At 41.4% G+C, this 11133-nt stretch overlaps 1 protein-coding gene across 5 annotated transcripts in view; it reads left to right on the plus strand.

Annotated features, from left to right (window-relative positions):
* Positions 1–11133, plus strand: part of Ap2b1 (adaptor related protein complex 2 subunit beta 1) — a 107495-nt gene that overhangs the window by 11015 nt on the left and 85347 nt on the right. For all 5 annotated transcript variants that reach the window (XM_021178158.2, XM_021178160.2, XM_021178162.2 and 2 more), the window contains exon 3: positions 6704–6809. In XM_021178158.2, the coding sequence (XP_021033817.1) occupies positions 6704–6809 (106 nt within the window). The remainder of the gene's footprint in view (positions 1–6703; positions 6810–11133) is intronic.

Below are 11133 nucleotides of genomic sequence, written 5' to 3' on the forward strand. Positions count from 1 at the left end.
ACTAATTACGGAGATGAAACATATTAGGTCTTTAATGTCAGACTCTAGCATTCAGGGAGCTGGAGAGATGGCTCAGCGGTTAGAGCACTTGTGTGTGCAGAGGCCCTTGCTTCGATTCCCAGCATCCACACTGTAGTTCACAACCATTTATAGCTCTGGATCCAGGGAATCTGGCACCCTGTTCTGACATCTGTGGGTACCAAGCAACACATACACACACTTAAAAACCCAACAAAAATGGTATTTAGAACCTTAATTCATTGTTGACATCACTAAAACCAATCAAAGTAACACCATTTGCCTTTTGATGTGATGTTTTATGAAGTTATCTTGCCAACATTTATAACCTTATTGCAATTCAGGAAACCCATGGCAAATTGGAGACGCTTCTCATAATAAGGGCCCTGTACATCTTATCATGACATAGCACTTGGGAGGCAGAGGTGAGTGGATTGCTATGAATTCAGGGCCAGGCTAGTCTACATAGTTTCAGAACAGCCAGGGTTTTTAAGACCCTATCTTAAAAAAAAAACAAAATCTTATTATAAAAATAAATTGCTTTGAGGATATGACAATAAGTGTAATACTTTTTTTTTTTTAGCATTTTTAATTAGTTTTATTTACTCACATTACATCCCAATCGCAGACCCTCCTCTTCCCCCAGTTCCCTCCTCACACGGCCCCTCCCTATTTCCCCCTCCCTTCTCCTGGCACATCAAGTCACTGCAGAGTTCTTAAGCTGAATGCTGCCCCAGAGGTGGGAATGGGATCGGAATCAGGTTGCTATAAAGGGCATTGAACTGGTGGTGGTGATATATTGATGTTTTAATGTTAATTGTTTAATATTAAAATAAGAAAATTTCCTTATCCTTAAAAAAACAAGTTACATATTCAAGGCTAAAGAGGCATAATGTCTGCAACTTATAATGGTATGAAGAAAAAGTTCTGTGTGTATGTAGAGAATTATAAAGCAAATGTCACAAAATCATAACTGGGGAATACATACAGTTTGAAGATTGATTTTCTTTTTTTAAGTGTGTGTTGCTTACAAGGATGTAGAAGGCCCATAGCTGATATTAGAGGATCTCCCTTTAAATTTTTTTTCATTTATTATTTATTTAATGTATATGGGTATTTTACCTGCTTATGTGTCTGTGTACCACATGCATGCCTGGTGCCTATGAAGGCTCGAGGAGGATACCAGAATCCTTGGGAAGTGCAGTTAAAGTTGGTTGCGAACCTACCAAGTCAGTATTGGGGTCTGTACTGGCTAGTTTTGTATGAACTTGATACAGCTGGAGTTATCACAGAGAAAGGAACTTCAGTTGAGGAAATGCCTCCATGAGATCCAACTGTAAGGCATTTTCTCAATTAGTGATCAAGGGGGAAAGGCCCCTTGTGGGTGGGACCATCTCTGGGCTGGCAGTCTTAGTTCTGTAAGAGAGCAGGCTGAGCAAGCCAGGGGAAGCAAGCCAGTAAAGAACATCCCTCCATGGCCTCTGCATCAGCTCCGGCTTCCTGACCTGCTTGAGTTCCAGTCCTGACTTCCTTTGGTGATGAACAGCAGTGTGGAAGTGTAAGCTGAATAAACCCTTTCCTCCCCAAGTGCTTCTTGGTCATGATGTTTGTGCAGGAATAGAAACCCTGACTAAGACAGGGTCAAATTCAGGTCCTTTGGAAGGACAGCCAGTATTCTACCTTCTGGGCCATCTCTCCAGTCCTTGTTCTGACTTTTTCTATCTAATCTATTTTATTTAGTGTTGAGATAGAGTCTTACCATTAATTAGCCAGGTTGTCTTAGAGCGTGTGATGTACTCCAAGTTAGCGTGGAATTCACTCTCCTGACATACTTTCAAGTGCTAGGATTGCAAATATATATCACCATGCTAGACTGAATAGTGAGTTTTTTAAAACTCTACAGATTTTTTAAAAATATGTATCCAACACTGAAAACCAGTCTTAGCTGCTAACAATGCTTAGTAGATTTGACTAGTGAAATGAGTGGGGTTGGGTAATAAAATGTGGCACATGCAAGATTCTTTTCCTAGTATTTGTCTTTTGATTTATCCAGTTTCTTCTCTATCTTTGTTGTTTGCATCTCACAAAAACTATTAGCCTGCTTGTCATGGTGGCGTATGCCTAGAATCTCTGCACTTAGGAGGCTGAGATGCTTGTGAGGCTAGATTGAGCTACATAGCAAGATTCTGTCTTCAGAATCAAATGGCCACCAAAATGGCTCATCCAGTAAAGGTGCTTGCCGGGTAAGCCTGGCAACCAGAGTTTGAGTTCTGCAGCCCATAAAAGGTGGAAAGAAAGAGCCAACTCCTCGAAGTTGTCCTCTACCCTCCATTCATTCTCACCCACACATAGATCTCACACGAACTGCCGTGTACGCAGACACACTAGTAAAGCCACACCGAAAGAGCCATCAACTCCTTGTTAATTTATTCCAGATGTACACTTTCTGTGCTTTGATAACCAACATACTATCTATAATGACATAGAAAGGTTTTGTTGTTTCATTTTTTTGAGACAGGGTTCTTTGGGTGTCCTGGAACTCACTCTGGAGTCTAGGCTGACCTTGAAGATTTTCCTGCCTCTGCTTTCTCTAAGTGCTGGGATTAAAAGCATACACTTGGCCTTTTCCTAAAAGTTGTTTTAAAACTCACCTAATTCATCAAACCCTTTCTTTCAAAGGGTACAAATGACATTTATAAAAGTTTGAGACGTACAAATTAGTCACAACTAATATGCTTTTCAAAAATGGATAGACTGTGTTCCTTTTGCTTCCTGCAACGCCCACCAGACCCGCCTCTGGAGCAGATTCTTTAAATTTATGCTTGGTTCTGGAATAATTTCAGTTACATCCTGTTTCCGTTCTGCAGCTCCCCGTGCTGCTTGCCGTTCAATTCAGACTTGTGAATCCCTGCTGTTTGCCCTTCACTGTTCCAGAAGTAAATGATAGCAGCACACGGCTCAGTAAAAAAGAGACTGACTCTTTGAAGGCTTGGCCTTTCTGCCAGTTATTTTTGTAGTTGTCAATTAAATGGAATAGTGATTTTTTAAAGCAATTTGCTTGCCTACTGGGGATGGATATTGATAAAATAAGCTTTTATGTGCTCCATTTTTATGTCTCTTGTAGATCTACTTCCTGTCGTGGGCTTCAGGGAGATCAAAGAGTGGTCAGAGTGGTGGATGACGTCAGGGTAAAATGATCATTGAGAGCAGTCTGGAAGGTGGTAGGCAAGGAGGCAACAGTAGTCAGGTTTAACAGATAGATGGAAAAATGGTTGAAGTGATTGCATACCTGTAATCCCAGCAGTCTGAAGACAGGCAGGATGGCCTGAGACAAGAGGCCAGCTTAGTCTACATTGTGTATTCCAGGCCCTTCAGGCTTACATAGCAAGGCCCAATTGCAGACAGAACAAACAACAAAAAAGGTTGGGGTATCCACAGAAGGAAGAAACGGGAGTGGGCATGACCATGTATGTGGTGTGGGGAGCCTTCCTTTCATTCGACCCTCCTTCTGTCTGATGAGAGTTGTTGCCTTTTTCTTATGAAAATGATGGTGTGGGGTAGCCCTCCTTCCATTCTCCTCCTCCTTTGTCTGATTAGGCCTTTTTCTTTTATCCCTTGTGTTCTAAAGGCAGATAAGGCTAGACCTGGAGCCTTAAAGTCTTTGACACTTCTTGAGTAGTCGTTCATAACTGGACCCTTAGAAATGTCCCTAGTTTATATCGTTTTAAGCTTCATTCTTCCTCCACCTTTTTGCTTGTTTTCTGAGACAGGATCTCATGTAGCCTCACCTGGCCTGAAACTTGCTAAGTAGACCAGGCTGGCCTTGAACTTATGACAGTCTACCTTCCTGCCTTTGCCTCCTGAATGCTGGGATTACAGACATGTGCTACTGTGCTGGGCCACATTGACTTTCATGGAATTGATTGAGGCTGAGACCTTAAAGCCAGATAACTTATTAAACTTCTCACTAGGGTAGTGCTTTTTTCCCATATTTATTTTATATTCAGTGTGTGTGTGTGTGTGTGCACCCACACACACACATATATGCCGTAGTATATGTGGAAATCAGATGACAACTTTCAAAAGTTGGTTCTGAAGCACCTTTAACCATTTAGATGTCTTACCAGTCCATATATACTTATTGAGAATTTCATACATAAGTAATATATTTTGTTCATATCCAGCACCCACTTCCCTCTCCAGTTCTTCCTATTATGCCCCCTCCCAACTTCATGGCATGTGTGTATTTATTTATTTATTATAATCTACTGAATCTAATTAGTGCCTCCCTCATGCCCATTTGTATGGGACCTTCTAAGAGCTTGGACAATCTGCCAGTGACCACATCACCAAAGAATAATGGCTTTCTTCCTCCCAGCTGCCATCACCTACCATGAGCTCCCAAACTAAGGCTTGAGCCTTGTGAGCCCCTCCCCCGTCCCTGCTTTAATATTGGCTGGCTTGTTATCATGCACATAACCATAGGCACGGTGAGTTAGTGGATGCAAATGGCCACCTCATGTACAGAAACAGCATTTTACAACCCTCCTTCCTACACTCCATGTCACACACTGTCTCCACTACCCCTTACTCTGTGATGGTCTCTGAAACATGGGGCAGGTGAGGTAGTTGATACAGATGTTCCAGTTAGGACTGGGTCACTCACTTATTCTCAGCACTTTGAATAATTTTGACTCTGCATTAACAACTGCCTAATTGGAACAAGCTTTTCTACGGAGGTTGAGAACAACACTAATCTAGGAGTATAAATGTCTATATGTAGAAAGCAGCTGGACACCATGACCATTTAATAACAGTGATAGATTGCCCACCAAGGCCTATAACCTCCTGAGCCATGGGCTCTTGACCAGGTTTCCAGTACTGTATTAGTTTCTTTTCTATTGCTGTGACAAAATAACATGGCCAAGGCAACTTATAGAAAGAAGGGCATAGGAGGAATAGGAGTGCATCCCCATCATGCCATGCAGACATGCAGATGTGGCACATGTGCAGCAGCCGAGAGTTCACATCCAAATCCACAAACAGAAACAGTAGAATGACACCTTTTGAAACCCCAAAGGCCCTCCCTGAGCGACACACTTCTGCCATCAAGACCCTATGTCCTAAGCCATCCCAAACAGTTGTAGCAACTGAGGACCAAGTATTTAAATATGTGAGTCTAGGGGGGCATTTTCATTGAAACCTTCACAAGTACCAAGCATGAATCCCCTCCTGTGAGTGGACTTCCAATCCTGTTAGAAAGTGGATTATTACCCCCCACCAGTCATGCTACTATATACTGGTGATTTCTTTTTCTTTTCTGACTTAACTGTACTTGTACATTAGGATAACCTACGAATTAAGAGCTCTTGACAATCCAGTTCATTTGGCCCTGACTGGATTGATAGTTTTGATCATTTCTTTGTCTAGTAAAATAGCTTAGTAAGAGAAAGTGTTTGCTATCCAAGCCCGACCATCTAGGTTCTATCCCTGGAACCCACATAGTAAAGTTGCATGTGGTGTTGTATGCATCAGTAATCCCATTATTCCTACTTCAGCATGGGATACAGACAGGAGAATCATTCAGAGTTTACAGCACAGCAGCAGAAACAAGACATCTTAACAAGGTGGAAAGAGAACCAACTCCCAAAAGTTGTCCTTTAGAGCAATTATTATTTTTATGTATATGAGTGTTTTTCTGCATGGGTATATTGTGCCTGGTGCTTGCAGAGGCAAGAGGGCATCAGGTTCCCTATAACTAGAGTTATGAACAGTTATAAGCTACCATATGGGTGCTGGGAACTGAAGCCAGGAAGTGAATGCTGGGCCCTGGAGTCACGGCTCAGCAGTTAAGAGCACTTGTTCTTGGAGAGGATCTGAGTTTAGTTCCCAGCACCCACATAGTGACTCACAACTCTCCATAACTTTTCCAGGGCATTCAATACTCTATTCTGCCCTCTGAGGGTACCAGGGATACATGTGGTGTGTATACATGCAGGCAAAAAACTAAAACACGTAAAATAAATAAATCTTGAGAGGGGTGGGGGATGCTAAGCCCAATTTTGTAAGTAATAAACTATGTGATTTTTGAGCCTAATTTATTAGTCTGTTAAGTTGTATCTCTATTAGTTTGTAAACTCTGATTTCCAAGCCAGCTCCCTACTTTCATTTATTTTCTTCTTAGGTCCTTAAAAGTCTGCTATTCCTAAAATACTGATCCTAATGCTGTTGCAGTGAGGTTTTCTTTTTCTTGTTCTTATGCTTTCTAAAGGAGGGTCTGTGTGGCCTTTTCTTTTTTTTTTTTTTTTTTTTTTTTGTTTTTCGAGACAGGGTTTCTCTGTATAGGCCTGGCTGTCCTGGAACTCACTTTGTAGACCAGGCTGGCCTCGAACTCAGAAATCCACCTGCCTCTGCCTCCCGAGTGCTGGGATTAAAGGCGTGCGCCACCATGCCCGGCTCTGTGTGGCCTTTTAAAGATGATGATTTAAAGGCTTTAGGATGTATTGATGGGGTCTTTGTTGGTGGGTCAGTTAACATTCTGGGGCTTTGGAATTGCACATCTCTTATAAGTTTAAAGTAACCTTACTTCAGTGGTTGCCTTGTCATCCTGATGTTATTTTATATTGCAATATTCTGTCTGTTCTGTAGTCCTGAAACCATCCCTATTTGTTCTCATGTCTTTTAGGAGAAATTTTTGAATTAAAAGCTGAACTCAACAATGAAAAGAAAGAAAAGAGGAAGGAGGCTGTGAAGAAAGTGATTGCTGCTATGACCGTGGGGAAGGATGTGAGGTAGGGATGATTCTTGCCCCCCTGTGGACAGTCAGCCCTTACAGCTTTCCTAGATGCTGCAGGCCCCTGAGGTAGCCACTTGAGAGGCTGAGGCAGGAGGATGGATCACTTGAGCCAGATTTGGACATCTACCCTGGGCAACATAGCACCAATGTCTTGAAAAAACCAAACTTGTGGAACCTGTGGAAATGTGTTGTTGCTCCATTGCAGACATCACAAGGAAAAGTACACACTTTTATATTAGCTCTGACCTAAGTTGCTTGCTTTTTAAATTTTTGTTGCATGCAGGTATAGCAGAAACCATCTCTAGTCCTGGCACTGTTATAAATCTGTTGCCTGAGGTAGTTTTAAAAGATGATAAAAATATGCTGAGCTCACATATTCTTTTCTTTTCTTTTCTTTTATTTTTTTAAGATTAACTTATTTATATGAGTACACTGTCAATGTCTTCAGACACACCAGAAGAGGACATTGGATCCCATTACGGATGGTTGTGAGCCACCATGTGGTTGCTGGGAATTGAACTCAGGACCTCTGAAAGAACACTCAGTGCTCTTAACCTGAGCCATCAGCTCACATACTCTAATTGGTTTAAGTCAGCGCTCTTAGCTTTGCAGCTCTATATTCTGTTGTTGGATTCAAGGTGGGAGCCAACACTGCCGACATTCCTTGGCCATTATTAATTTTTGCTTCTGTGATTAGTGAGCTGTTTAAAGTGCAGGCTCCACAGCCTATAACGCCCTCTCAGATCATGAGATAAAAGCTGTTTTTATAAATCTTGATTCTCTTTTTCCCCTTTACCATTCTGAGCTTTTCAGTGATGGGAAGAATTGCCACCACCTTACCGTGAACCGAGGCAGTGGTGCTGACGGGGAGAGTCATTCTCTTTTTCACTCCCAGAAAAAAAGAAAAGAGCAGTTCATTCAGGACTCTTGTTCATGATGCAGTAAAATTGTATTTCATCAGATAGGTATTTTGTTTATTTATGTTCTTGTGTGTGCCTGTGGAGGTTAGAGGACAGCTCTCGAGTCTGTTCTCTCCTGCCACCTGAGGTCATCTGGCCCATCCTACCAGCAGTTTCCCTATCTTAAAAAAATTGTGTGTGTACATGCGCCTCTCTGTGTGTGTGTGTGTGTGTTTGCCTGCATATGTGCCTGTTTGTGTGTGTGTGTATGCCTGCATATGTGCCTGTTTGTGTGTGTGTGTTTGCCTGCATATGTGCCTGTTTGTGTGTGTGTATGCCTGCATATGTGCCCGTTTTTTTTTTGTGTGTGTGTATGTGTGTGTATGCCTGCATATGTGCCTGTTTGTGTGTGTGTGTATGCCTATGCCTGCACATGTGCCTGTGTGTGTGTGTATGTATGCCTGCATATGTGCCTGTGTGTGTGTGTGTACACATATACTGAAGCTGTGTTTTTATTATACTGTGATTAGGGTACTGGAGAAATGGCTCAGTAGTCAAGAATAATTTGTTGCTCTTGCAAAGGACCTGGGTTCAGTTCCCAGCACCCAGGAGGTCCGGTGCTCTTAGTACCTTCTTCTGACCTCCTCAGGCATCAGGCATATATGTAGTGCACATACATACATGCAAGCAAAACACTACTGCAAATAAGATAAAATAAACATATAGAAAACAATATCCATTTATTTTAAAAAGACACTAAGCTATTTCTTTATTTTCCGAGTCCTATATTTATATGAAGCTGTATTTTCTTCTTACACATCATCTAAAATGTTCCCCAGCAGAGGTAGTGACATGAGAATCCAGCTGTGTCAACTTAAGAAGGTGCTATAGAGACGTATGAGTGTTTAAACAAGGGGCTGATATGGTTGCTCAGTGGGTAAAGTCATTTTCTGCAGAGCCTAATGACCTATTTTAGTCCCCTGAACCCAGCAGAGAAGCACTTCTGTCCTGTCTCAGACCTCCACATACATGTACAAACCTTGAATCAAATGTAAGACATTGCCATCTTCCTCATTGATAAAAATAACACTCACTTTAAAATAACTTATAAGATAGGCTTAAGATTTATTTTATTTTATTTTATCTTATCTTTGAGACAAAGTCTATTATGAAGTCCTGGCTATCCTGGAACTCACTAGGATGGCCTTGAACTCACAGAGATCCATCTGTCTCTGCTCTCCACACGCTGAATTAAAAGTGTGTTACTCTGCCTGGCTTATGCTTGTTAATTTAAGTGGATTCTTGGTCTATTAAGTCTAAAATACTTATTATTTTGGCCTCTTACAAAATTTTATCAACCTTTGAATTCTGCATAGCAGTAGCCTAAGCTAACAAGTAAAACAGGACTAGCAGAAACCCACCTCAGGACATCAGGATCATTGGAGCATCCTGTCCCACTGCTGGTATCTGGGTTTCTGTTGCTTATAGGGACAGCTCTCAGCTTTTTGGTCTCAAAAGCCCTTCCTTCAGCATCCACTTTCCCCCAGATCTCCAGAAAACCTTTATTTATGTGGGTCATACCATTGTCATTCAGAAAGGAAAAACTGAGAAAATTTGGAAGTGTTACTCCACTTAAAGTAATGATCATAGACCTTTGAAATATACTACAATTTCCCCTTGTTGGTACTGGGGGTTGAACCTATGACCTTGCTTATGCTAGGCAAACCCTTTATTACTAAACTCCTTCCCAGCTCTTTTTATTTCAAGAGAGAGTCTCACTAAGTTACTGAGGCCAGCTTTGAACTCTCCATGAAGTACAGACAGGACTTGAGCTGGCATCTTCCTTCCTTAGCCTTCCAGATGTTGGGGTTAAGCACGTACCAGTGTTCCAAGCTTTAGTCTTCTGGTGTGGGCTGTTAGCAGCACTTAGGACTGCTAAGCGTATATTTGATAATGTTTTGTAGTTACTGACTGGTGATGCAGCCACTCTGCATCTGCATGTTCTCTTAGACAAACAAAAGACCCACTTCTGAGAGAGTTTCCGTTATCTCCATGTGTATGAAACTATACCGCTAAGCGAATAATTGCCTACTCTCAGAATAGAAGTCAAGAGGTTCATTGGAGATTTGATGGATTCTTTTTGAATTTGCAGCCCATCTTCCTTTTTGTAAATACTTTCTATTTTTAGAGCAGAGAGATCGCCTAGTCACCTGAAATCAATATCCAGGATCCACATGATTCAAGGGGAGAAGTGACACTCAAAGGTGGTCCTCTGACCTCCACCTGACATGCTGATACACTTAAATAATTAAGAAAACATATCATGTTTAGGACATAAAGCTTAGGTTCTCTATTCTGCTTTTTGTGTGGACAAGACTCATACTATGTGAAATATACTAACATTCATTTGTGTTTTTGTTTTTTTGTTTTTTTTGTAAGATATGTAGAAATATTTAGAATCTTAAAGTATTTTAATAAGGGAAGGCTATTTGCTAACTTTATAGTGAAGTTAACTTCTGGGTTTTTTTTTGGTTTTGTTTTGTGTTTTTGTTTTTGTTTTTTTCCAGACAGGGTTACTCTGTGTAGCCCTGGCTGTCCTGGAACTGACTCTGTAGACCAGGCTGGCCTAGAACTCAGAAATTCATCTGCCTCTGCCTCCCAAGTACTGGGATTAATTCTGTTTTTTTTTTTTTTTAAAGATTTATATATTTATTATATGTAAGTACACTGTAGCTGTCTTCAGACACTCCAGAAGAGGGCGACAGATCTCGTTACGGATGGTTGTGAGCCACCATGTGGTTGCTGGGATTTGAACTCTGGACCTTCGGAAGAGCAGTCAGGTGCTCTTACCCACTGAGCCATCTCACCAGCCCCCAATTCTGTTTTTAAAATATGACTTATTTTAGAATCCAAACTTGGAACTTCAGTCCTTTTATGCTAATGATGCTACTTTGTGAGTGTAGTTAGACATTTCTTTCTTTTCTTTTTTTGAGACAGGGTTTCTCTGTGTAGCCCTGGCTGTCCTGGAACTCATTCTGTAGACCAGGCTGGCCTTGAATTTAGAAATCCGCCTGCCTCTGCCTCTCAAGTGCTGGGATCAAAGGCGTGCCCACCATGCCCGGCTTGGACATTTCTTATAGGGAAATGGTAAATTATGAAAAGATGGCTAGTACTTGGGAAATGAACAGACTGTTTATATTTGACTATGCCCCGTTTCGTAAATGCATAATACTGAATACAAGTAAATATATTCATAAACTCTACTACAAGGAAATCAGACACCTTAGAGAAATGACTGATTCCAGACCTTGATTAAGAATTTCAAACTTGGGCTGGTGAGATGGCTCAGTGGGTAAGAGCACCCGACTGCTCTTCCGAAGGTCCAGAGTTCAAATCCCAGCAACCACATGGTGGCTCACA

The sequence above is a fragment of the Mus caroli genome, chromosome 11 (genome assembly GCF_900094665.2).
Source record: "Mus caroli chromosome 11, CAROLI_EIJ_v1.1, whole genome shotgun sequence".
NCBI lineage: Eukaryota > Metazoa > Chordata > Mammalia > Rodentia > Muridae > Mus > Mus caroli.